At 36.0% G+C, this 25908-nt stretch overlaps 4 protein-coding genes and 1 pseudogene across 5 annotated transcripts; 1 reads left to right on the top strand and 4 right to left on the bottom strand.

Moving 5' to 3' along the window:
* Window positions 1-104: 104 nt before the first annotated feature.
* On the top strand, window positions 105-4383 carry LOC111016283 (putative WRKY transcription factor 46). Of its 2 annotated transcripts, XM_022291604.2 has the most exons (4): window positions 105-634; window positions 720-848; window positions 1709-2261; window positions 2776-4383. In XM_022291604.2, exons 1-4 carry the CDS (start codon window positions 360-362, stop codon window positions 2815-2817), a joined length of 999 nt encoding a protein of 332 aa, XP_022147296.1. In that variant the 5' UTR covers window positions 105-359; the 3' UTR covers window positions 2818-4383. The 2 variants fall into 2 exon arrangements, with proteins under 2 accessions (XP_022147296.1, XP_022147294.1); XM_022291602.2 differs by lacking the exon at window positions 2776-4383 and having other exon boundaries at window positions 106-634; window positions 1709-2474.
* LOC111016282 (NADPH HC-toxin reductase 1) lies at window positions 2885-6386 on the bottom strand. Its single transcript, XM_022291601.2, has 4 exons — window positions 6062-6386; window positions 5768-5980; window positions 3879-4279; window positions 2885-3197 (listed from the first exon to the last, which is right to left on the bottom strand). Exons 1-4 carry the CDS (start codon window positions 6356-6358, stop codon window positions 3029-3031), a joined length of 1080 nt encoding a protein of 359 aa, XP_022147293.1. The 5' UTR covers window positions 6359-6386; the 3' UTR covers window positions 2885-3028.
* An 8716-nt stretch (window positions 6387-15102) lies between these two features.
* Window positions 15103-16803, bottom strand: LOC111016297 (hydroquinone glucosyltransferase). Its single transcript, XM_022291630.2, has one exon. The coding sequence runs from the start codon at window positions 16679-16681 to the stop codon at window positions 15221-15223; it is 1461 nt and encodes a 486-aa protein (XP_022147322.2). The 5' UTR covers window positions 16682-16803; the 3' UTR covers window positions 15103-15220.
* Window positions 16804-20339: 3536 nt separating this feature from the next.
* LOC148211156 (hydroquinone glucosyltransferase pseudogene) lies at window positions 20340-22230 on the bottom strand (annotated as a pseudogene).
* A 1869-nt stretch (window positions 22231-24099) lies between these two features.
* LOC111016298 (hydroquinone glucosyltransferase) lies at window positions 24100-25908 on the bottom strand. The gene has a single exon (XM_088124493.1). The coding sequence runs from the start codon at window positions 25679-25681 to the stop codon at window positions 24224-24226; it is 1458 nt and encodes a 485-aa protein (XP_087980619.1). The 5' UTR covers window positions 25682-25908; the 3' UTR covers window positions 24100-24223.

The raw sequence follows: 25908 nt of genomic DNA, 5'->3' as shown, positions 1-25908 counted from the left end.
TGGCTTTTTTGCCCATTTTTTTTCTATCTCTTCAATACAATTTTACTAATTAAATTACTCACTCCTCTACTCGCTTTCTCTCTCTCTCCTCCACACCCCTTTTTACACGTTCTCTCTCTCTCTCTCTCTCTCCTCTACTCATCACATCTTTAAATCTCCCCCTTCTTCAAACCCATTTCCCCAATTCTCTCAAATTCAGCAGCTTTCTCCACTTACCCATCTTGGGTTTTGGCCAAGTTTCGACCTTTGAATGACCATATTCTCTTCAGGCCTTCTCAAGCTTGTATTTCCTTCTGGGGTTGTGGCTGATTCCATCTCCTCTTCTTCTTCTTCTTTGGAACTACTACTACTCCTCTGTGATGGAAATGGAGCACAAGAGTTTAATCACCGAGTTGACTCAGGGGAAGGAGCTGGCGCTTCAACTCAGAACCCATCTCCACCCTGCTTCTTCCTCCCAAGAAGCATGCTTTTTCTTGACTGAAATGATTCAGTCCTCCTTCGAGAAAGCACTTTCGTTGCTGAATTGGACGCCGCTTCCAACAGATCAGCCCATCAATGCAGGGGAACAACACGACTGCTCTGCCACTCCCAAGAAGAGGAACAACACTACTACTAAAGATGTGTTGAAAAAGAGGTACAAAAATTTTGAACTTTTTTTCCCCAACGCCATTTGATTTCTTTGTTTGCTATATGGGTTCTTAGTTTTGGGGGATTTGCAGAAAGTTGCTGCCCAGATGGACTGAGGAAGTTAAGGTTTGCAGTGGGACTGCTCCTGAAGGCCCTCTCAATGATGGTTATAATTGGAGGAAATATGGCCAAAAAGACATCCATGGTGCTAATTTCCCAAGGTGAATATCTCACACACCCATAACTTTTAATTAATAATATCACGAAAACTTTTTAGAGTATTGAGACTAAATATTCGAGACCGAATTTAGAGTTTTAAGAGATACAATTGGTTAAATGTTATGAAATTTATGTCGAAAACTTTTTAGAGTACTGGGAATAAATGATTAGACTCATAAGTTAACCAAAATTCTTTTGTACCATCTATTTTAACACTATAAAGAAATAAGAGTTGACTTTTTTGGAATGTGAGTAGAACTCATTGAGAAAAAATAAAATAGGGCGATAGAATAGTATAATAATCAGTAAAACTCACAGTTAATTTATTAGATGAAACATTTCTTACCATCTCATTTAATTTTAACAAATTTATACATTATTTCCACATGTTTGAAGAATAGTCTAACAGCTTGGTTTGCAAGTGGAGCACATGTTGATTCACAAATAAATGGCTTCGAAAAGACATCACTAGATTTATTCCTTTTACATGTGTTTTTCTTTCATATAATACTAAAATGAAGCTTGACCTTATCAACTTGAAAAGATGCCTCTTATAAAAACAGGCATTAACATTAACCACTAGTCATTCAAATTAAGGTCCAAATTGGGCGATTAGATATTTTCATAAAGTTTCACATATTTGTCTAATATTCAAGGTTCATTTCACAATCTTAGTCAAAAAGGCAAAATTTTAATTTTAATCTAATTTATTAATATTAGTAGAGTAATTATCACTCAAATTTTTAAAGTCGTCCGATCTATTTGAATAGTAACTATCGATATATCTTGACCAATTGTACTTGCTACCATTAATTATATCGACAATACAGACCTAAGAAGAGAATTGGGGGAAATTTTGCAGATGCTATTACAGATGCACCCATCGCCATGTACGAGGATGTTTGGCGACGAAGCAAGTTCAGAGATCCGACAGTGACCCCAATATTTTCGAGGTAACCTACAGAGGACGACACACCTGTTCCCAATCCTCTCATTTCGGATCCCTTTCGGTTTCGGCTCAGAATGAGGCCGCCGGAGAAACCAATCAAAATTTGCCCAGCCCTAATTCCCAAATCTGGTTCGATTTCGAACACCACGATCTCAAGGTCAAATCCGAGGATTTGGACACCGTTTTCCCGCCGTTCTGCTTCCCCTCCTCGTCGGTCGGATCGGAAGTCGCCGACGAAAACGTGTTCTACGATCCCATGACGGATCCGGCGCCTCTCGTGGGCCACGGTGGGTTGTCTGCGGTGGCCGTGTCCCCGGCGGCGTCGGAGACTGAGCATCTCGCAGCTTGGGATTGGAGCGGCTGCGGCGGAGGAATCCCGTCGGAGCAATCGGACTTGACGGAGATTATTTCGGCCGAAACTTCGGTGAACAATTCGCCGATTTGGAATGGGGATTGGGATTTCAAGGTTGGTTTTGACCAGAATTTCCCCTTTGACAGTCTAGATTTCCTGTCCTGAAAGAAACTTTTCGGATTGGTATTATTTTCAGAATTCTTTTCCCCAATTGGATTTTTATGTGTTTCTTAATGTTAGATAGGAAAGCAAAATTTTCTCCCATGTAAAAAATAACTTAGAGAAATGTAACCATTAATCTATGTACTTTTGTTCTTTTGTTTGTTATGATTTAAGTTTTGCATTTTTAGGAATGTATTGATTTGAGTCATTGAATAAAGTTTCTCGTTAAAAATTTGAGTGAAAATAATAAGGTATAAAGTATACAAATGAATCATATATAGTAGCTCAATTATTTGCCTATTTTTAATGCTAAAATTTAGTTTATATATTCCTTATAAGCATATATCGATTAAGTATTGAACAAATTCTTGCACTTGGAACTTGATTGAAGGTAAGGATTCAAAATTAGTTTCTTTGACTCCCATTTTCAAATGATTTTGAGAGTCTTATGAACTTGTTTTTGCAGCTGAGTCAAAATTTGGTCAACAAAATCAGCATCCTCTATTGATTTAAAACCACTACATATAGTCTTCTTCAGCACTTTCAGAGAAACAAAGAGCAAAAATGAAGAAGAGTTGAAAAAAGAAAGAAGGTTGGAGAAAAATGGCATTCTCCCCATTTGTTATACATATGAGCATATGTAGTTTTGATCAATACATAATTTCTAACAGTACCATACAATTCTTTCTTTCTCTTCGAATCCCATCTCCAAGAGAAAACTAACTAGAAACTGGGCCAACTTTGGCGCTAATAGAGATAGCCTTATTCTTGCAACACTCTAAGGCATCTTCTAGTATCATTTCACCGTCGTATTTGTACACAAAACCTTTCTCGATAAGCTTCCTAGAGTTCCATTTGATGTTCCTAATTGGCACATCATCTGAATTCCTGAAATCCATTCCTTCAACCATTAATCATGAGACATAATTTTACACCAACTTTTAAATTTGATAGAATTTTGTGACCACCATCATGTTTGTGATAAGTTAGTAGAAGGGAAATGTAATAAGAAAGAGAAAAAATTAAAATACCGTTTAGTGGTCTGGTAAGTAAGAAGATTTCTACCTACGGATTTGGAAATACAGCCTTAGTCTAGGAGGAGACTTAATTAAAGACTTTAGATTTGAACAAGAAACTACATCCTCATCGACTTTAGGAAGGGCCTTAGCCTTAGCTTCAAGATCTCACTTTGCACCAACCAAAATTTAAATTCTCACTGGGAGACGATTCTTCTTAAGGAGAAATCGATGGAACAAGATAGTCGTTTGTTTTTTTCTCTCCCAATCAAAATTTGGTTAAGTAATCTATCTATCCAACTGGTTAAGTTTCGACCAAAATATGGTTAATTGGGATTCCAAGGTTGAGGATGAGGATTTGGGCGAAAAAATATTAACTGAATTCAAGCGGTCAACAACTAAATATAACCCTTAAGCATCAGTAGAATTCTATAAAATGTCTGATGGATCACACTAAATTTTTTAAACATGATCAATGCATCATTGTCAATTTTGCATGCATTTAGTAATAAACCAACAATCAATTAGACATAAAATGGAAAGCGAGACTGACCCATATTTTTGTTGCAATTGAGGATGATGGAGACGGTAGTAAGTGGCAATATCTGAGGAAGACAAGAAGGAACTTGCGCAGAGAAACCTTCCATGGAGAGAGGATTGTTCCATACAGAAGATGTGGGCATCACAGACGTCATGAATGTGCACCAGAGGGACCTTACCATCCAATTCCTCGAGAAATCTGAGGGCGTGGTAGAAGGGCTGAGCATCGTCTTGGTGTATAAACTGAGAGAAGGTAATAATGGTGGTTTCGGCTGCACAACAATGAAGAGTGTCTCCCACGATGAGCCCACACGCCAATGTCACCACTTCCAACCCCCCGCCACCTTCTTGGACTTGCCTCGCCCCAAATTCAAGTAGCTCTCTCTCTGTTGCACTCTTTGAATCTACGTATCCCTGCAACTCATACACATAATAATAATATCCCTCCTATCACCGTGTCGAGGATCTCACATTGAAAAGATAAGACTTACTGCTTATTAATTAATATGTTATTTCAAGTTTAGGGGTTAAATTTGTTATGAAACTTGATATGGTCGGAGACTAGAAGCTCAAACGAGCATCCGGTCCAAAAAATGGGATTCCATCAAGATCGATGAGCCAAAAGAGTCACGATCTTGAGGGATCATGTTAAGAATCTCACATGGGTAACATAAGGGTTACTCATCTCATTAATTACCAATTAGTTTTGAGATGGAACTTGATGAATAGTGATATTAACAAGAGTTATTTCTCTCAATGGTTTTGAGATAGAACCTCGTGAATATTGATATAGAACATCGTCCAAAAATGGGATCCGACCAAGATCAATGAACTAAAAAACTAGTCCACAATCTTGAAGAACATGTTAAGGATTGATTTTGAGAGTGAAATAGAATGACGTCAAATAAAAGTGTCATGTGCCAATTAAACACAACTTATGAAAAATATTTATCAACTTCTATTATGTAGGTAGGAATCCTCCTAGGGATGACTATTATTAAAATTTTGAGAACTATTTACCTTTAAATAATACTTAGTTATTGATGGGTTAATAGAATTCTACTACGGAATACCGTTGCAACTTTGACAAATAGAAACGAGAAGGAAGACTTTTTTTCTTTTCTTCAAAAAATAAAATAGCCGTCGAGTAATAGTTATTTATGATCCTTGAATTATTGTTATAATACTGACGTGCCTATACTCTAGCTTATTTTAATGTAATTTTTGAAGATTAAAAAAAAAAAATTACTATGCGCGTTCAAGAAAAAAACGACAAAATTTCCATTATAAAAATATATATCATATCAACTAAATCGACTCCAATTATATAAATGTAGAGAAAAGAACTGTGAGGAGGTGTCTATTTAGGTATGAAATTTCAAAATATAAATGATGTTAAATATATCTTTGGTCCACGGAATAGGGGTGATCATCGGCTACACCAACGATCGGTCGGCTGTGGTGGGTTAGATGAAGAGGGAGGAAAAAGAAGAAAATAGATAAAGAAATGGAAGAAGGAAAAAAATAAAGAAAAAGACAGTGGAGAAGAAAAAATGAGCCAAAGAAGATGGAGAAAAAGAAAAAATCAACTTTTAGTTAACAAAAAAAAAAAAGAGAGAGAGAAACTCAGAGAAGGAGAAGTGGAAGAGATAGAGAGAGGGAAAACTGGAGATGGAATGTCAAGGGAAGTAGTGTAAAAAGGAAATTATATTTAATATAAAAAATAATAATAAATCACATCCGGAAACCAGTCGGTGCTGGCTTCGGTTGTTAAAAAAAATTTGTGGTGGTGATGACGTTTCTTTTGAAAGCCTGTGACTAAATTTCGTCCAATTTTTTTCTTGTCTTTTCCAAAGCAAAAGCAGAAGCAACATTATTGATTATTAATTGAAATTTTGGTACCTCAAAGGTAGGGTTGGAAAAAGGATAGGAAAGATTGAGAGGAGTCCAGCAGGTCTCGTCCATGAAATCCTTGAAACCAGTGCCGTCGTCTTTCATCGGCGACGCCGACACGACGGAGGCGGTGTAAATCAGCCGCCGCACGGTTCCCGATTCCACGCAGAATTTCGCGATCATCCTCGCCGCACCAACCGACGCGTCCGTCCTGTTCTTGTACTGCAGCTTCCTCCAAATCAATTAAGCCATGGAATGGAATAAACGAAGCCAGAAAATCCCAAATAATAAATAATAACGAACCTGCGATCCTTGTGTGTGGTGCAGCGGAGTGGCGACATGGAAGACAAAGTCGCAGCCCTGAATCGGTGGCCGGAAACCCTCCGGCTGGTAAATATCGGCCTGAAACAAAACCAATCTGTGGGCGGCGTTGGGTAAGGTGTTGAGAAGGCGCACCTTGGATTGGTCGTTGAGGTTGCGGAGAGTGGCGTGAACCGTGTGGCCCTTTTGGAGAAGCTTTTTGACGAGCAAAGACGCGACGTAGCCAGATCCTCCTGTAACGCACACCCTGCTGCCGCACCCTGACCCAGAGCCCTCCATGGGTTTCGAATCCTCAGATAATTTACTCAAATAAATAACAGAGAAATCCAAACTGTTCAGAATAGAGGTGAGAGGTGTCAGTCGACCAATAGAATGGTGGCACGTGTAAAGGTTTGTTGCATGTTATTTCATTCTTTATGGTTATTTTCTCCTTATCTTCATTGTAAATTCTTTAACGTCAGGATTTGTTTTGTACTCCACCATCTTCCATCCATCGATTAAATGCAATAGCCCCACTTGAGTACAAATACCTTTTAAAATACTTTCTTCTCACTACCTCACTTTTATAAATTTATAGTTTTAACTTTTCGAAAATTTGTTAAATTTTAAGGCATTTCTTTCATCCTTAATTCTCAACCAAATACTTATGTCCATGGATCTCACCCTCGCTCCCTCTCATTCTCCCTCAAATCTCAGTCTCGATCTCGATCTCGCTCTCGCGTTCAACTCGATCTCGTGCTTGTTCTCCCTCTTAGTCATATCTCGAGAAATTAATTAGAGGAGTTCGTTTTTGGTAGGGGTGGCCTTTCCTGCGGCGTGGGTTTTGGTATAAAATTGACAGAGAGAAGTGTTCAGGTTTAGGTATGAAATCAAATATGAATAATGAAAGGAAAAAATATCAAATTTGTTTGGTCTTAAGGCACATATATACCATTGAAGAAGCAGAAAGAAAATAATTATTGAAAATGAGAGAAGAACAGAGGATAAAGAATTGAGGGGAAAAAAAATAATTATTGAAAATGAGAGAAGAGCATAGAATAAAGAATGGAGGGAAAAAGAGAAATAATTAAATGAATTTTCAACTAATAATTAAAGTAATTTTGAACTTACTGATATGAGAAGGAGATGAAGAGAAGGGAGATTTGGTTAAAAATCAAGAGAAAAAGAAATAACAATGGCAGGAGGGAGGGAGGAAGGGAGGGAGAGAGAAGAAGATGAAGAATGAGAAAGAGAAATAGAGAGAGAAAAAGTGAAAAAAGAAAAAGAAATAGAGGAAGGATAGTAAATATCATTTGGTATTCGGGTGATGTCAGCAAATATTGAAAAAAAGCAGGTAAAAACTAATACTCTCCTAAGAAAATGGCTATTCACCCAAAAACCCAAATTCTAACACGTCTCGCTCCCAGTTTTGTACCTAATAGATACATTAATTTTGATAAAATCGAAAATTGAACGACTTATTAAACGATTTTGAATTTTGTAGCAATTTATTAGTTGCAAAATTAATAGTTTACAAAATCTATTAACCACGCCAACTTTAAAATTCAATTGGTTAAAGCAGTTGTCATTCATTCCCGTTCTTGGGTGCTAAGGGACTTTTGTTTTTGGAATAGATGGTAGTGTTTTGCTGACGCCTCGAATTAAACTTTTGTTGCGACATGCTATGTTTTTTCTCCACTGTTAATTTATTAGTAGGTTGATGGGTCGCACGTCCAGCAGGCTAACACACAAAATTTGACCTTGTGTGTCCACAACTCAAAATAGTTGACCTTACGACCGCGGTCGAACTAAACATACTAATAATCACCATGTTCATATGAGTTACTGAGAAGATCAAAAGGTTTTGAATTTGAATCTCTATCTTTATCTGTTGTATTTAAAATTTTGAGACTAAAATGGTAATTTAACATTTAATTTTAATCTAACATATGGTTATGGTTGAGACAATTCTTCTTCATTCGTGCCAAAGTGAACATAGCTTAACAGTAACTGATATATATCTCCAATTAAGAGGTGTGAGTTCGATCCTCCATCCCACATGTACTAAAAAAATTCTTCTTCGCTTATGAGATTGCATGTCTTTGTATTTATGATTTAATATTCTGAATTTATTTTTATAAGAAGATAAATTTTAATTTTAACTATCAACTAATTTTGGGCCAATGCAATGGTAGTTGAACAAAATGTAAAATTTAGGACAATTGTCCCGGTTTAAATTTTACTTTTATGAAATTAGAAACTTAGAAGGAAAATATATTAACCATTCACCTAAAAAATTTTGTAGGTAAAAATTGAATTTGTACCCTAAAGTAGTAACTTTTTTTTTTTAATAAAAGAATTTGCTTTGTTGATAGCAATTAAAAGCTTCAATCGATTGAAAATTAGAAATCAAATAGGATTAATTTTCACAGCATATCTTAGTAGATAAAGTTTCTATTGCATTTTTCAATTCGAAAATTACCTACAATTCCATATTCAGTGAACTAAAAAACATCCGAATTGATTGTGACTCGAATATCATGGATAAATTAGGGTTTGTTTTGCTTGGAAACTCGGATTCTGTTTTTTGTTTTCAGATTCATTGAATCAAATGAATTCAACGAATATAGTTTTGGCGGGATTTTGGATATTCGTTTTTTTAAAACTGTTTTTAATTTTGTGATCCAAACTGTAGAGAATTTGAAATTTTGAAGATAAAAACTTTGAGAAATATATAACTTCAGGTTATAAACTCATTTTATGTTTGTTAAAATTAAAACATGTAAAATATAATGTATTTTAAATTATATAACCTTGTAAAATAATGATTTTACAAAATTCATAAAAAAATGTTAATAAATTGATTAAAATAAAATTTAGTTTTACAACTACATATATATACATTGAACAATTTTTTAAATTGAAATTCAATTATCAAATCTTCTACCAAACACATATATGAAAACTTTGAAAACAAATAAATTTTCATTGAATCCGTTGTTTTCAAATTTATATTTTTGATTACCAACCAAACGTACCTTTATATTTTTCTGAATTTGGAGCCGCGTGGTGGGCACCATAGTGGTGGAAAAATGCACATGGACCGCATGGGTACATATAAAAATATACGAATTCCATTGAACTTTGTAACATTTAATGATATATCTTTTTTATATTTGAATCAATATAATAACAACATAGAAACAATAAATAAACCCAGTGACACACCATTCTAACTTTTGCCAAGTAAACCGGCCTAAATTATAAACATAAAATAAGAGTGTAATTGAAAAATGTTAAAACATGGAACATAATTTAAAATCGTTTAAACAATAAAAATTAAATTGAAAAAATATTCAAATATTAGCGTCTTATAATATATATTTAGCCTCCTGAAAATTATTCAATCAATTTTTTTGTTTTTTGTTTTCTTCTGGCAAAGAATTACAATACTTTTGAGCTGAATTACAATATTCTTTTAAAGTAAAATTATCCATCAATCTCCCCTGACCCTTACAATTTACCGAATCCACACAAAAAAATTTCTCCAATAAATAAATTAAATCCTCCAATAACTAAATTAAGGTGGAAAAAAAAAAGATTTGCCTGATGCAAGAATAAGATTTTTCTGGGTTTAATTAAAAAACATCAATATTTAATTTGAGCCAATATTACATTAAATGCGCAAGATTTAATTGACAACAAATAGGAATCAATAGAAGAGAAGAGGAAAAAAATAGGATTGGTGCGGATCCCAATTCGGGATACTACAAACCCGGAACGGGATTACATAAATCCCAATTTCTATTCGTAATTGATTCTAGCCCGGTCCGGGATTATGTATTTAAACTAAAAAAAAAAAAAAGAAGATTGAGAGATTCTTTCGTTTCTCTTACTCTCTTAATTTTTTAAAATTAAACTAGCGTAATTTCCGAAACTATCCCAATAGTTAAGTTTGAGAATTCTGTAAATTGTCCTAACAAATTGAATATGAAAATCAAAGATCAAATAATAATAATAAAGCATGGTTGTCAATTCAAGAATCTCAAACAAATCTTTGAACAGACCCAGTAAACTATAAAAGATAAAAGGACTCAAAATAGTTGTATAAGAGGAAAAAGAAGTATTAAAGCTTGGTTGAAAGCTACGACGATTCAAGATCAGTTAAGAAATTTTTTAAATCTAGAGGAGTATGACATTTACCTCAAAATAGATATATCATGATGAAATTAAAACTTTGATAGTTCAAAAATAGGTGGTTTACTACCGTGTTTGATATACTATATACTATTGATATAAGTGAAAATTTGTAGTATATTTGAAAGATTTTAAAAATAGATACATATTTTTGAAGGCAATCGCTGCAATTTTCCTATAACTAATATGTAAATTCTAAATCTCATTGTATATCATATAATTAATATGTATTTTTGAAAAATGTTATAATTTTCTTTTGTTTTCTATTTTTTATAAAGATTCTCAGTTGTTTTTTTTTAGGTAAAATACATTTGGGTCCCTTAAATCCCTGGAATTAGATTTCTATTTAATACCTGACAGTTTTATCAATTTTTAAATTATTTTCTAACTATCAACCTCAAAGGTATATTTTACTCTAGAATTGCCGTTGTAACTTTCTTTTTACATTAAAGAATTATAATTTTTGCGTTGAACGTCTAATAATGGTAATGGAAGACAATGAAGTCAAAGACTTTTTTATCACTTCTTGTTATTTAATAATTCTTAATATTGAAATAAATTTACATTAATACATGTCAAATTATTGTTCTGTCACATTATTTATTTATATTTGATTATTTATTGGATTCTTAACTTAATTTTTTTTTATCTAATTAGTAAAATTATTATTATGCTAAGATTCAACATTTTTTTTCTGAATCCTGGGGCTGAAGGTTTCAAAAATTAGATATCTACCTGAGTTTTATATTCGTAAAAATTAAAACCAAATTTTTTTTGTAATAAAATAATTATAGCATTAAATTGTGTCATATTTTATAAATTTCAAAATATTCAAATTATATTTTCGAATGTAATTACATTTTCGTTAGCTTATCATTAAAAAGTAACATATATCTTTTACAATCGGTAAATATACCATTGATTAAATGAAGCTTTGGATTTGTGGTTTATGTTTTTATGAAGGGTTTATAGGTATATATTGAATATATATTTATTTTTACGTGGGCAATTTTTACAGGGGATTTTTTGTTTAGCTGTATTTAGCGTATTTCGGGTTCGTTAGCATCTCCTTAGAGACAGGTATATTTTTTTACATATCGTCCATATATCACTAAGTAATACTAAATAAATATTTGAGTTTGTGTATGTTGTTTGTATGAAATGTATATAGGTATAGATTGATTTTTATAGTCCATTCATCCACACTTTAATGTTACTTAATGATTTTTTTTTTATTTGAGTACAATATGTGAGGGTCGAAATCATAATCTCTTGGTTGGAAATATATGTCTATTAGTGGTCAAAATCAGAATCAACGTGCGTCATCCCCTGCTCAGTTCGGAGTTGTCAGGAGGTAGAAAACCGGTCATCCGTACCCACCGACTTGATCCATGACGAGCTGAGATCATGAAAGTTATACACGCCGACCTGAGGAATCCTACTTGGGGCCCGACAACTGTAACTGTCGATCGTAATAGCACCAACGACTTTGTCTCCCCCGCCTGCCTATAAAATTGACACTCCATCCAAGTCTCAAGTACGCAATTCCTCCGAGAACGACTTGATACAACTTGAGCTTACACTAACTTGGGCGTTGGAGTGTTTGGTTCCTGTACATGTTTCATTGAGCGTACCTCGATGCTCGTCCTCGTTATACCGTGACCCGATCTGTGAGCTCGACGGAAAATAACATCAACAATATCAATTTCCGCTGAGCTTTACTCACTTTGACGATGCTATTAATCATTTTAATAAGATAGGAATGATATGAGATATTGCATGTACCATTGTACTCTAGCGTTTGAGTTTGTGTTTGCTGTTCTTATAAAGTCATTATATCCGCATATATTTTGGTTGCATTTTTTTTAATGAAATTGTTTGTTTGTTTATTTATTAATATTTTTTCATTAGTGAGTTGGTAATAAGAGTTTGTGCTATGGAGGCCCATTGTTCGGCCCAGTTGGGCCCTGGGTGACTAGATGAATTTATAACTTTCAAAAAAATATAAACTTAGCTTTTTACCGAAAAATATATATATATACTGAGGTACATCACAGCTGTCCAAATTTTTAAAGTGAAATACCTTTATAATGCTTCAGAATAAATCCTATCATTTGATTATTAAAAAGAAAAGAAAATAAAATAAATAGTTGATTGATAAAACAATCTTCATATATTTGAAAGTCAACTTTATTAAAATAAATATGATAATTCAAATAGTTCTAAAAGGAAAAAAAAAAGTTATAATTAGAAAAATTATTATGAGATGATATGAGAAAATAAAACTTGAAAGTCGCAATAAGCCAATGACTACGATATGATACCAACTAGAAAAAAAAAAAGAAAAATAATTTCATCATAACTTTTTGTGGGAATTTTTTTCATGATGACATTTACTATTGACCACCTACATGATCATTTGAAAGCTCTTTATTTTTCTTGAAATATAAAAAAATATCTTCTTTTTCGGTCAAAAATGTAATGATGGTCAATGCTGTCGGCAATCTTCAAAATATCGATGTTGATGAAAATGTCGAGATCTTGATTTTACTGACATGTCGATGAACATGTCAATGTCGATAGATATTTCAAGAAAAATAATATTTTTGATATTAATTAAGTTATTATTGGTATATAATAATATTTTATTTTTTAAAATTTCTATGATTATTTAAATCTTTATATATGTGAATATTTCACATATATTGTTCAATTGTGTAATTAAGGACTAAATTGGATTAGAAATTATCAATAAAGCAAATTCCGAATCTTATTAGTTATACAATATTAAAATTCGAATGTTGTATTGAACATACTAAGATTACAATCATCGAGGTTGTGAGAAATTATAGACTACAGTGACATAGTAGGGAGAAGAAGAAAGAAACCATTTAATTGAAAAATAGGGGTGTGTTTCAAATGAAAAAACTTGATTGAGGTGTTAGGTTTCACTACCAATCCTTATGAATATCAAATTCAATCATCTTATTCCTTTTTATTTATCTTTTATTTTTTTTAGTTCCAATTATATCTTATTCTTTAGCATCAAGTTCTCATCCTTTATGTCGATGCAAACTTTCTCCCTAGTGTACCAAAAACCCTCAACAAATAAAAATTAAAGAGAGAGAATATGGCTTTATAATATAACAATAGAGAATTCAAATCTTTTAATTTCAAAAGACATTACTTATGCTTTAACCAAAACAAATAGAGAATGTTTTTATGTTGAAAAATTACATACAAGAATAAAAATGAGAATGAATTGCTTTGATTTGATTTGAATCATTCTATTTTCATAAAATTTAAAATTTTTTTCATATATTTAAAAATACATACTTATTTTATACTATTTATGTAAAAATGGCTCTTTTATTATTATTATCATAGGAAGCACATGTATCTCTGGATTACAAAGGATTATGTCAAAGAAAAACTAAACCAACAAAACTCGTAACTTTTTAGGTTAAATTATGAATTTCATAGTGATTTTATTTTTATTTTTTCAAAAATGATTCTATTTGATTTCTAGAATTTTAAAAGTTTAGTCAAATTTCACGAAGAATCCATACCTCTAATACATTGATGTTTTTTGGTACGTGGCAATGAGTTGATTTCCTCCCTTTAGCTACCTATATTGGTTTACTATATTACGAGTAAAAGATGAAAAAAAACATAAGTGAATTTTACGAATAGATAAAAACAGGACAACTTTGTTTTACCGCTTAGTGGTCCACACGGATTTGGGGACTATCACCTAAATCTTATTATTTAATATTCCCTTTTATGCTACAATTCTAAGAAACACGTGGTCTTAGTAGAACTTTTTATTTAAAAATATATATATATATATATATATATATATATTTGGCAAATATGACAATGAATTTCAAACCTTACCATTTTTTTTTTGGCCAAGAGCTTTTAAACACTTGTTCAGTAGACGTCTTTAGGTATTTTCTCCTTGACGATACAGAGAAATCTTATTCTCAGCAACATTAAATGTTTGATAAGTAAAAGAGAGAAATGCAAAAACACTTTTTGTTTAATAGAATGATTTGTCAATTTTTGAATGACGGTGAAGACCAAATCTTGTCCTCACTGTTGAGAAGTCAAGAGAGAGGACGAGATTCAAATTCTCTAAATGAGATCTTGTTCCCTTCCGATTAAGGTATTAAAACACTATTTTATTAGGATTACCATTTTGTGATTATTACTATTAATTTAGAATAAATCCATATATTAAGAATTCGAGAAATGAAGTGAATATGAATATAACTCAATTGGTCAAGACATATTTTTTAATAGGGATAAGTTTAATTCTCACACCTACGTGTGTTACGTATTATTGTCTTGGAAAAAAAAAATATAATGGGTGGAAAACATTGAAATCATGTGACATCCTAAGTTGAGATTATTTAGCTTGTGAACGGTTGTGTCGGGTAGTTCAAATTTTACGAGCATAGCATAAATGTAATATATAGTACAATGCAAGCTTATTTTTAGAGATATAAAAAAGGACGTAGATATTTCTATTAATTACAAATTTGCCACTCAACTGAAATTCACATGCGCGAACTTGTGCGCTTTTGGCTTTCTTGCTTCCTTGTCTTGAAATCTTTATAGTTTTCTGATATTTTTCGAATGAAACTCAACAAATTATCATGCCATGTCCTTTTGTTGTCACTCTTAAGTAAAAGCAAAAATTCAAATAAAACTCCTTTGAAGCCACAGGTTCTTATTATATATTAAATATTAAATTTAATAAATGGGTAAACTAACAATAGTCACACTTATGGTCTCCCCTAAATGAAAAAAAAAAAAAAAGAAAAAGAAAACAAGATTGAGACTGTGTTCATAATTTACCAAACTTCTTATTTCATCGTTGCAAGATATGTAACAAATTCATAAACTTATTACAAACTTTCACGTACACATCATTAAGAAGAAGATTACACAAACACATGATTAAATTATTTTCAAACCAGAAATCTTGGTCCTCCATTTTTGAACCACTTCCGAGAGTGTTGTTGAAGAAGATCCATCTTCTCCAAGAACCCTTTTCGCTGCAATTTTCAGCTCCGCCATTTTCGCCTTCACTCTCTTCCCCTCTTCGCCTTCAAACAACTCCTTCACCACTTTCGCAATCTCCTCCTTCTCCACAATCCCACTTTCCTCGTTCATCTTCGGCCTCAGCGCCGCCTTAATCTCCTCTGTTAGCATTATGGCGTTCATTTTCTGCTCCGCGTACAGCGGCCAAGCAATCAGAGGAACCCCATTAACCACGCTCTCCAGAGTCGAATTCCACCCGCAGTGGCTCAGAAATCCGCCGGTGGAACCGCGGCTCAGAATCTCCGCCTGCGGAGCCCACGACGCCACCACAAAACCCCTTCCTCTGTTTCTTTCCACAAAACCCTCCGGCAAGAAACTCAATGGGTCGTTCTCGCTGTGGACGCTGAAAAACGAAGCGTCGGCTTCCTTATCGCTCGGATTTCGAACAACCCAGATGAATCTCTGCCCACTATTTTCCAATCCCAGTGCCAATTCGTTGATTTGATGGCTCGACAGAGTCCCCCCGCTCCCAAAACTCACGAACAGAACAGACCCAGTTGGCTGTTCATCAAGCCAATTCAAACACTTCTCTGCCCCTAATTCGTCATTCCCAGTCGAATCGATTTTCACCAGCGGCCCAATTGGGTAAATCGGAGGCGTACGCTTACCGGGTTCCGCGAATTGCAGAGCATTTATGGCTCCGGCATCCAATTTCGGGAAGCTGTTGAGAAAAATCCCCTCTGCTAACCCGTACCTCTTCGTGTTGTGTAGCAATGCCTCGTAGGCATCGTTTCCCCTCTCCTGAAACGGATCCGGCAGTTCTTTCGCCGGAATCGGGCTGCACCCGGGAACTCTGATCGGCTCCGGGAGGTCTCTGTACTCTCCGGCGACGGTTTCGTCGAGGGTGGGCATGTGGAGAAGGAGCGACAGAGTCATGGCGGCACAAGGGAAGAAAATGTAGGAGGGGACGTGGAATTCGTCGGCGACGTCGAAGGCGTCGGTGCCGAATTGGTCGACGACGAGGGCGACGACGTTGTGGGTTCCGGCCGCCGCCATGGATTTGAAGAGATCTCGGAGAGAAGGGAGGGAGCGGGCGACGGCGAGGACGATTAGGACTTCGGCCTTGGCGTCGTTGGGGACGTCGTGGAGGGAAACCGGGGGGAGAAAGACGTGGCCGATGCCGGCGGGGAGGGAGGCGAGGACGGAGATTTGAGCTTTGGACGGAGTGTCGCCGGAAGGGATGGCGACGGTGGAGGTTATACGGTGGAGGAAGAGGAGGCGCTTCGCGAATTCGAGGAGAGGGATCAGATGGCCCATTCCGGGACTGGGCAGCAACACAAGGTGGGGCGCCGGAGATTGAGCTCCACCGTCTTCCATGGCGGCGCTGAGGCGGTGCCGTGAGTATCAGAATTTCTGCTCACTAATATTACGTTCGTTTTCACATTTAAAGCAATTGCGAAAGAGAAAATATATTGGTCCTTACCCTCAGCCTCATGGCCAATTTTGTCTAAATACATTAAAAATAAATGATATCTCATTATTTTCTAAAAAAAAAAAAATAAAATCTCTATTTTTTATATCTCTTGGTCATGAACTTATGAAACATTTAATGTTCTAATTGATGAAAATCAACTATTTTTTATTGCAAAATTTACGAGATGTTAAATTAACGGACTATTTAAAAAAATTAAATTAAATTAACACTGGATGTCTTATAATAGGAAGGAAATAAATTTACAAGTAATACTAACTGATTAGGTGTGGTTCGTCACTATAATGCTTTTGTAGGGTAAGGAAAGAGGAGCACAAAAATAGAGGGAAAGACCAATTTTGTTTTTAGACGAGCAAAATTTTCTTTCATTAAACGCAATTGGTGTTAAAATTTTAATAATGGATAACATAAGAATTATCTTTTATGATTAAAAATCTTCGTAGAAATGACAATATGAGCTTGACTTAATTGGTACGACCAAAATATGAGTTTTGAATTTTCATCCCAGGAGTGTGGAAGTATGTGGTTGCTATTCAATTTTTTTTGTTTTGAAACTTTAGATTTCCATTACAAATAGTTTGAAAATTACTATATTTTTACTACTATTTTTAAAAGTAAAACATTTCTCCCAAATACTCCAAAAAAAAAAAGGTTTTTGGCACGTGTTAGTTTCAATTTTATCTTTTAACAGTTTAAAAGTCTGAACCCTATCCACAATCTTTTCTTAATAATTAATTAGTAACGTGGCTTGATTTAAATGAATGGTTATTAAATTAAAATATGTCAAAAGTAAAATGAGGGGGAAAATGTGAGGAGGGATTGGGATTGGATTTCCACAGCCACACATAAGTAAATGTAGCCTTATTCTCCTCCTCTACTTTATTTGATTGTCAATTCCCAACCACCACACCACTCAATTCCATTTGTGCCGTCACATCAGCTATAAACTTCTTTTCTTGTACAAATTCTTCCCCCCTCCTAGGAATGTGTTGAATTATGATATCATATTAATATTCATGGCTTCCATCTCAAAACCAATTTACAAGGAAGGAAGTAGCTCATATCTATTATAAACTATTGTTAGGTTTTTTTTCTTTTCAATGTGGGATCTTTAACGAGACATAATCCAAAGGAATCAAGATGAAGGGATCACCTGAGTAGACTGTTAATAGAACCCGTTGGATTCCTCTCCCGAGAAATAATTGAAACTCAATACAGATGCAGCCATCAAAAACCTTGATAAGAAGGTGGGTTTAGGGGTAGTGATGAGGGACGGCAAAGGAAATGTTTATCTCACCTTCTTGCAAGGTCACGAGGGGTCGATCGATGTGGACGAGCTAGGCTGAAGCTCTGGCTAACCGTGAAAGCTTGGCAATGGCAATAGAAATGGGTTTTATCAAGCTGCTTCTTGAGTCCGACTCCATGCGAACCATCTCCTTCTCCAAACCAACAAGGAAGACTAATCTCGATCAGGGTTGTTAGTGCAAGAAATTCTCCACTTTCGAAGCAGTTCAAGGATATCAGTTTCACTCACTGTCGAAGAGATGGAAATAGAGTGGCTCACGAGGTGGTAAGACTTGCGGTGGAGGAAGATATGGCTAGAATGTGGCTGGAGGAGCTGAGAGGAGACGTAGGGTTTTTTCACGAAGATGCTTGTTTGGTTAGAAACTCGAATTCTATTTTTTGTTTTCAGATTCACTTAACCAAATGGATTCAACGAAGACGCGTTTGACAGGATTTTGGATAATCGTTTTTTAAAACTGTTTTCGGATTCTGTGATCCAAACAGTAGAAATTTTGAAAACGATTTTTTTATGTTTTCAGTATTTTCAGATTCAGAATTTAAAATTTTGATGATACAGAATTACATTAAAAATGATAAAAACTTTGATAAATATATTACTTTATATTATAAATTCATTCTATATTTGTTAAAATTAAAACACGTAAAAGATAATGTATTCTAAATTATATAACCTTGTAAAATAATAATTATATAAAATTCATAAAAAATGTTAATAAATTAATTAAGATAAGTTTAGATTAAACTAAAATTTAGTTTGCAACTACTACAGATATATTACTAAACACACGTTAACAATTTTTTTAATTGTAATTCAATTACCAAATCTACTACCAAACACATATCTGAAAAAACTAAAAACAAATAATACAACTCTGATTTTCATTGAATTCCTTGTTTTCAAATTTTTGTTTCTGATTACTAACCAAACGCACCCTTAATTTTTTTTAGTATTGCTTCTATTCCGTTTCTTTGTTTGCTAAAAAAAAAAAAAGAGGTCTTGATATAGCTTGCTAACAGTTCAACCATAGAAACAACAGATTTATAAATTGAAAAGAATGTACTTTTATGTTCAATATTTATCTTGGTAATGGGTACACAACTTAGCATTAATAAGAATATTTAGTATATTATATATGGTATGAAATACATATGTATATATTTTTGTCCACCTGCCCTCACTACCCAAAAAAGGACCTATTATATATATTTGAATGGTTAAAAAAATACGTTTCACCCAATTCCTCTATAATCACTGAAATTTAATTCATAACGATTTAGTCCATGTATTTTTTAAATTGATAATAGTTTCTGAACTTTAGTATGTAATAATTTAATTCATATAGTTTAAAATTTGTAATAATCTAATCCATATTGTAAAAAAATATTATCAAAATTAAGTGTCAATTTTTATTATATAACAATTTAGTCTTTGTAATTTATAAATACATTTGTTCCTTCACCAAATTATTTATCCAAATATTAAGAAATTTAATAAAAAAATTAAGATAGAGACTAAATCATTACAAACTCTAAATTGAATGGACTAAGTCATTACGTAAGTTTGTAGACTAAACTAAATTATTATAAATTAAAGTTGACGGATGAGCATGTAAAATTTTGTTTTCTAACCCGATTTAAATAAATAAAAAAAGGAAAAAAAATTGAGGGGACCATTGTACATTCCGCCGGCCAGTGCATTAAGATAAATTGATAAAGAGACTATTTATTACTTTGCATTTACTAAATCATTTTAAAAAAATTAATTAGTTTTTAAGGTAGAAATAAAATTATTTTGCATGTTTTACCTATATTTTACTTAATTTTTTTGTGAAGTCAAATTTATAATGTAACTTGTGGACGAAGTTAGGTATAGCATGACTCGAAAACCATTGAATTCACGACACGTGATAGTTGCAGCAAATGGTCTATTGTTAGTTAATATAAAATTATTTCGTGATTATCAAGAGGAAAAATACGCTTTTATTTCTTTATTTATTATAGATGCGTTTGTTAGAGGAGCGGAAGGGCAGTTTGGTACAATAGATTGAAGAATGAAAATGGATAAAGAATCTGTGTTTGTTACTTTGTTCCAAAATTTAATTTACGAATGCATAATTACACGAGAAGCCCATAAATAAAGTTTGCTATACTTTTACAAATCTCTTGAGAGTGAATGATATACATATTTCTCAATATGAAATTTGATTAATATATCATAATTATAAGAGATTTTCAAAATTAATTTCATAAATAGACATAAGCATCATTTATTCGTATTCCCACAAAAGTTTGATGGCATTGATGTCCACAGCCAAACACCAGCAATTTTATTCATGGTTATTTTTTTGAAATCTTAAACGAAACCGTCATAATAGAGGAGGAGAAAGCCTAACCAGAAAATTTGGAGCTCCACTTGAGAATTGCTTGAGAAAGGGCTATGGTGGAAGACCCATCTTCTCCAAGAACCCTTTTCGCCGCATCTTTCAGATACTCCATTTTCGCCTTCACTTTCTTCCCCTCTTCGCCTTCGAACAATTCCTTCACCACTCTCGCAATCTCCTCCTTCTCCACAATCCCCTTCTTCTCGTTCATCCTCGGCCGAAGCGCCGCCTTGATCTCCTCCGCCAGCATCACCGCGTTCATCCTCTGCTCGGCGTACAGCGGCCAAGCGATGAGAGGAACCCCATTAACCACACTCTCCAGAGTCGAGTTCCAGCCGCAGTGGGTCAGGAACCCCCCCGTGGAGCCGTGGCTCAGAACCCGACCCTGCGGCGCCCACGACGTCACCACCAGGCCCCTCCCGCGGACCCTCTCTACGAACCCCTCCGGCAGGAAATTCGATGGGTCGTTTTCGTTCTGGGCGTGGACATTGAAATAGCTTGCGTTCGGCGCTATGTCGTTGGGGCTTCTGACAACCCACAGGAATCTCTGCCCGCTCGTTTCCAAACCCAGCGCCAATTCCACGGTTTGCTCGCTGGACAGAGTCCCGCCGCTGCCGAATGAGACAAATAGAACAGACCCTTTTGGGTGTCGATCCAACCACTCCAAACACTCCGCCCCAATTTCCTCACTCCCGCCCCAATCGGTCTTTACCAGCGGGCCGATTGGGTAAACAGGCGGTTTGGGTTTTCCGATTTCGTCGTGTAACAGAGCTTTAATCGCTCCGGGTTCCAATTCCGGGAAGCTATTGACAAAAATCCCATCCGCGACCCTGAATCTCTCGGCGCTGCGGAGGAATAGCTTGTAGGCCTGGTCCTGCCGATCTTGAGTGGGCTCGAACAGATCCCTCCCGTGAATCGGAATGCACCCCGGGATCCGAATCGGGTCGGGATGGTCCCTGTACTCCCCGGCCACGGATTGGTCGAGCTCCGGCAGGTAGAGATTGGCGGCGAGGGCCATGGCAGTGGAAGGGAAGAAAATGTAGGAGGGGAGATTGAACTCCTTGCCGACGTCGAGGGCGTCGACGGCGAAATGGTCGACGACCAAGGCGACGAGGTTTGCGGTGGCGGCCATGGATTTGAGGAGGTCGCGGAGGGAGGGGAGGGAGCGGGTGACGGTGAGGGTGATGAGGGTTTCGTTTCTGGAGGCCGGGGGGAGGTCGTGGAAGGAGACGGGCGGGAGGAAGAGGTGGCGGATCTGCGGAGGGAGGGAGGAGAGGACGGAGATTTGAGCGGCGGTGGGGGGTTTATCGGAGGGGACGGCGAAAGTGACGGCGAAGGAGTGATCGGAGAGGCGGAGGAGGCGCTTGGCGAATTCGAGGAGTGGGATCAAATGGCCCATGCCGGGGCTGGGAAGCATGAGTATGTGGGGAGTGGGAGCGGCTTCCATGGCGGCGCGTGGCGGAGAATACAGAGAGAATGGGGCGAGGAGTCCAATTGAATGGCCAATTTTGGAAGGGGGATTTGAGGCATCTTTTTTCACTTTCCTTTTGTTTTTTTGGGAAGGGAATATGAAAAGGCGAACCCAAGTTTATTCTTCTAAAGATTTTGGGTAATTGACTACAAATTAATCGATCTCTTTGCTATCGAGTATCTCTCTTGATGGTCAATGTGAGACAAAAAAGGATAAGCTTTAGTTTGGAGTAAGAAAGTTCAATATCTTGTTTAATGCTAACATAATTGGAAGAAACTAATAAAAAATAAAATTGTTTGAATGGTAGATCAAAAGAAAAGAAGGAAGCAAAGTGTGACTTTGGAGACTTGATTTTTTAATGTGTTCTTGGTGATAGATCGCTTTGTTTATTATGTTTCAAAATCGTGCATTTTTTTCCCTAGATTTCAAAAATAGGTTTAGATGGTTTCTCAAATGTTGTTACCCTAAGATAACTTAGAAACATCAAAAGATAAAGAGAAACAGTGCAAGAAAAAGACCAAACTTTAAAAATAAAATAATAAAAAACCCAGAAGAAAAGTGTATTTTGAAGAGCAACAACACTTGGATAAGTTGCCGTGGTCTAAGGACCAAGCCTCGAACATGGAAGGAATGAATACATGAAATCAAAAACTCAAAAAATAATAATAATAATATAAAGAACTACAAGAAATTGTCTTTTGTCTTTGACCATATACTCCACAAAACTCCTTACGCAGCATAAAACTAATTTTTTGAGAAGTTATTAATGTTAGCCTTGAATACTCCACACACGTGTTAATTATAAAGTATCATGTAATGCGAACTTATATTAGCACTACAATAAGACTAATGATGGCATTAAAGGGCATCGCATGGAAAACCAATACAAATCTTATTTTTCATGCGGAGGTGTTAAGGTTTATGATCACTGTGCTAGGTTATGTAATCGTGCTACGCAATGACCAATAACATAAAGTAATCGAATGAATGGGTAACATGACGGTATATTTTCATGTGGATGGATCATGATTTATGATCACGCTATGGACATAACACGAATTGAATATCGTTATAACCTCATATATGTCGTGTCAGTTTTGTCATACTTTTCATAGGATATCTAACCGTAGACAACATCGGACTATTTTAACCCATTTCAAAAACTTAGGGACCAAAAGTGCATGATTTTGAAACATTTGGATCAAAGTGAACTGCCAAACAAAAAGTTAAGGATTTTTCTCTCTTTTTTAATTATAATTATAATTTTTATCCTATCGCTTGGGAAGATTAAAGAGAGAGCTTTAAAAGCTAAAATTAGTTTAAACTACTCAATATATTTAATATTTATGGTAAATTTAAAAAAAAAAAATTGAAAGATTTGCATGGTAAGAGGAAAAAAGAGAGAAATTTTTGAAGTTAAAAATGATTAGACGAGGAGTATCCATAATCGTAATCCCGTGTGGTACCGAAATTTTTGGAGAAAAAGGGAATTCCACCATTTTAATTTTTAGCATCCAAAATAGAATTATTACTTGGAGAAGGGGACACTGAAAATTGAGTGCAGCTGCAGCTGGTAGAAGCTTCTCCATCATCCACTTCTGCAATTTGCTTTTTCCACATGGGCTTCTATTACGGCCCATTCAAATTTTGTATACTTCTTATTTCACAATTTCAATGCAAAATGATTGATTTTTTATTTTCGTATATATTGTCATACTTTTATTTTAACAAATCGTAAATGAGTTGTCAAACTCTCAAAGTTTGCATCATGCTTGGTGAACTCATTTGAACAATTCTCAATTTGTCTATGTTTATACTGCTTATATTTAAAATATCATTATTTACTAAATTAAACAGATTAAGATAAATTTTGAATATGAAATGGATTAATATAATGATTGATATTGGCCACTTAAAAAATAATAAACTAATCACCACAATATCCATATATATCCTAATATAATTTTTTAAAAATAATGATCCATGCCACATCCATTACATTACACATCATATTTATTTATTAGTTTGGAATAAAGTCAGTCTCTCTATAACACAATATGATTGAAACTTAAAAGAAAAAAAGGGGTAAGTAAACAACTACTTTTCCATGTACTCATGATCCCATGATAAAAAATAATAATAATAATAGACAAATAAAGTAGATGATATTTTTTTGAAATGAACAAAACACAAGATGCTTTTATTATGGACGAGGCATTATTTTCTAAGAGAGAGAAGGGGAATAAAAAATTACAGAGAGTTTCTAAGTTCTAACTGCAAATCTTGCTCTTCCATTTCTGAACCAATTCACAGAGGATTTTAGTAGAAGATCCATTTTCTCCCAATGCTCTTTCCCCTGCTTCTTTCAATTCTTTCATTTTCGTCCTCAGTTTCTTCCCCTCTTCCCCTTCCATCAGCGACTTCACAACTCTGCAAATCTCCTCCTTCTCCACAATCCCATTTTCCCCTTTCGCCTCTGCTCTCATCGCCACCTTAATTTCCTCCGTCAGCATCACCGCGTTCATCCTCTGCTCCGCGTACAGCGGCCACGCGATCAGAGGAATCCCATTCACCACGCTCTCCAGAGTCGAATTCCACCCGCAGTGGCTCAGAAACCCGCCGGTGGACTCGTGGCGGAGGATCTGAGCCTGCGGCGCCCACGACGGCACCACAAAACCCCTTCCTCTGTTTCTCTCCACGAACCCCCCCGGCAAGAAACCCAATGGGTTGTTCTTGCTGTGGACGCTGAAATACGTGGCGTTTGCTTCTTTGTTGCTCGGACTTCTAACGACCCAGATGAATCTTTGCCCGCTCATTTCCAATCCCAGCGCCAACTCGTTGATTTGATGGCTCGACAGAGTCCCCCCACTACCGAACGACACGAACAGAACAGACCCATGAGGCTGTTCGTCAAGCCACTTCAAACACTCTGCTCTCTCCTCGCTCTCATTCGAATCGATTTTCACCAGTGGCCCAATTGGGTAAACCGGAGGCTTGTAATTATTCCCGGGTTCCGTCAATTGCAGGGCGTTTATAGCGCCGGGCTCCAATTCCGGGAAGCTATTGAGAAAAATTCCATCGGCTAATACATACCTCTTTGCGTTGTGGAGTGTCCATTTATAGGCGTCGTCTTTCCGATCTTGAACTGGGTCCATCAAATCCTTGCCCCGAATCGGGATGCACCCCGGGATTTTGATCGCCTCCGGGAGGTCTCTGTACTCTCCGGCCACCGATTCGTCGAGTTTGGGTAAAAACAGGGCGAATGAGAGGAGCATGGCGGTGGAAGGGAAGAAAATGTAGGGGGAGATTTTGAATTCTCGGGCCAAATCGAAGGCGTCGGTGCCGAAGAGATCGACCACGAGACCCACGAGGTGGGAATTGGCTGCAATGGAGTTCAGAGCGTTGCGGAGAGAAGGGATGGAGCGGGCGATTGTGAGAGTGATTATGGTTTCGATTTTGGTGGCGGCGGGGAGGTCGTCAAAGCTGACCGGCGGGAGGAAGACGTGGCCGATGCCGGCGGGGAGGGAATCGAGGACGGATTTTTGGGGCTTTGACGGCGGACCGTCGGAGGGGATGATGAAGGTGACAGTTAAACGGTGGTGGAGGAGGAGGCGCTTGGCGAATTCGATGAGTGGAATCAGGTGGCCCATTCCGGGGCTGGGAAGAATCGCCAAGTGGGGCATCGGCGCCGGCGCAGGAGGTTGAGCTTTTGGCGGTGTGGCTTCCATGGCGGTGGTTATGAGAGAAGGGAATATGAAAGAATTGTGAATTGTGAATGTGAGGAATTGGGGAATGGCGAAGAGGGGATTTTTATAGATGGAGGAGAGGTTGATTGGATGATATTTTTATTGGTTATTGGTGGGAAGAATTTGGATGGTTTTAAAATGAGTGGAAGTAGAAGGAATTTTCAGAGTCGCCAATTTCAACTGGAATCTTTGGCTACAAAATGTTGTTA

The sequence above is a fragment of the Momordica charantia genome (genome assembly GCF_013281855.1).
Source record: "Momordica charantia cultivar OHB3-1 chromosome 5 unlocalized genomic scaffold, Mcharantia_2.0 BLBB01000005.1, whole genome shotgun sequence".
NCBI classification, from domain to species: Eukaryota; Viridiplantae; Streptophyta; class Magnoliopsida; order Cucurbitales; family Cucurbitaceae; genus Momordica; species Momordica charantia.
This window is presented reverse-complemented; position numbering and strand designations above follow the sequence as displayed.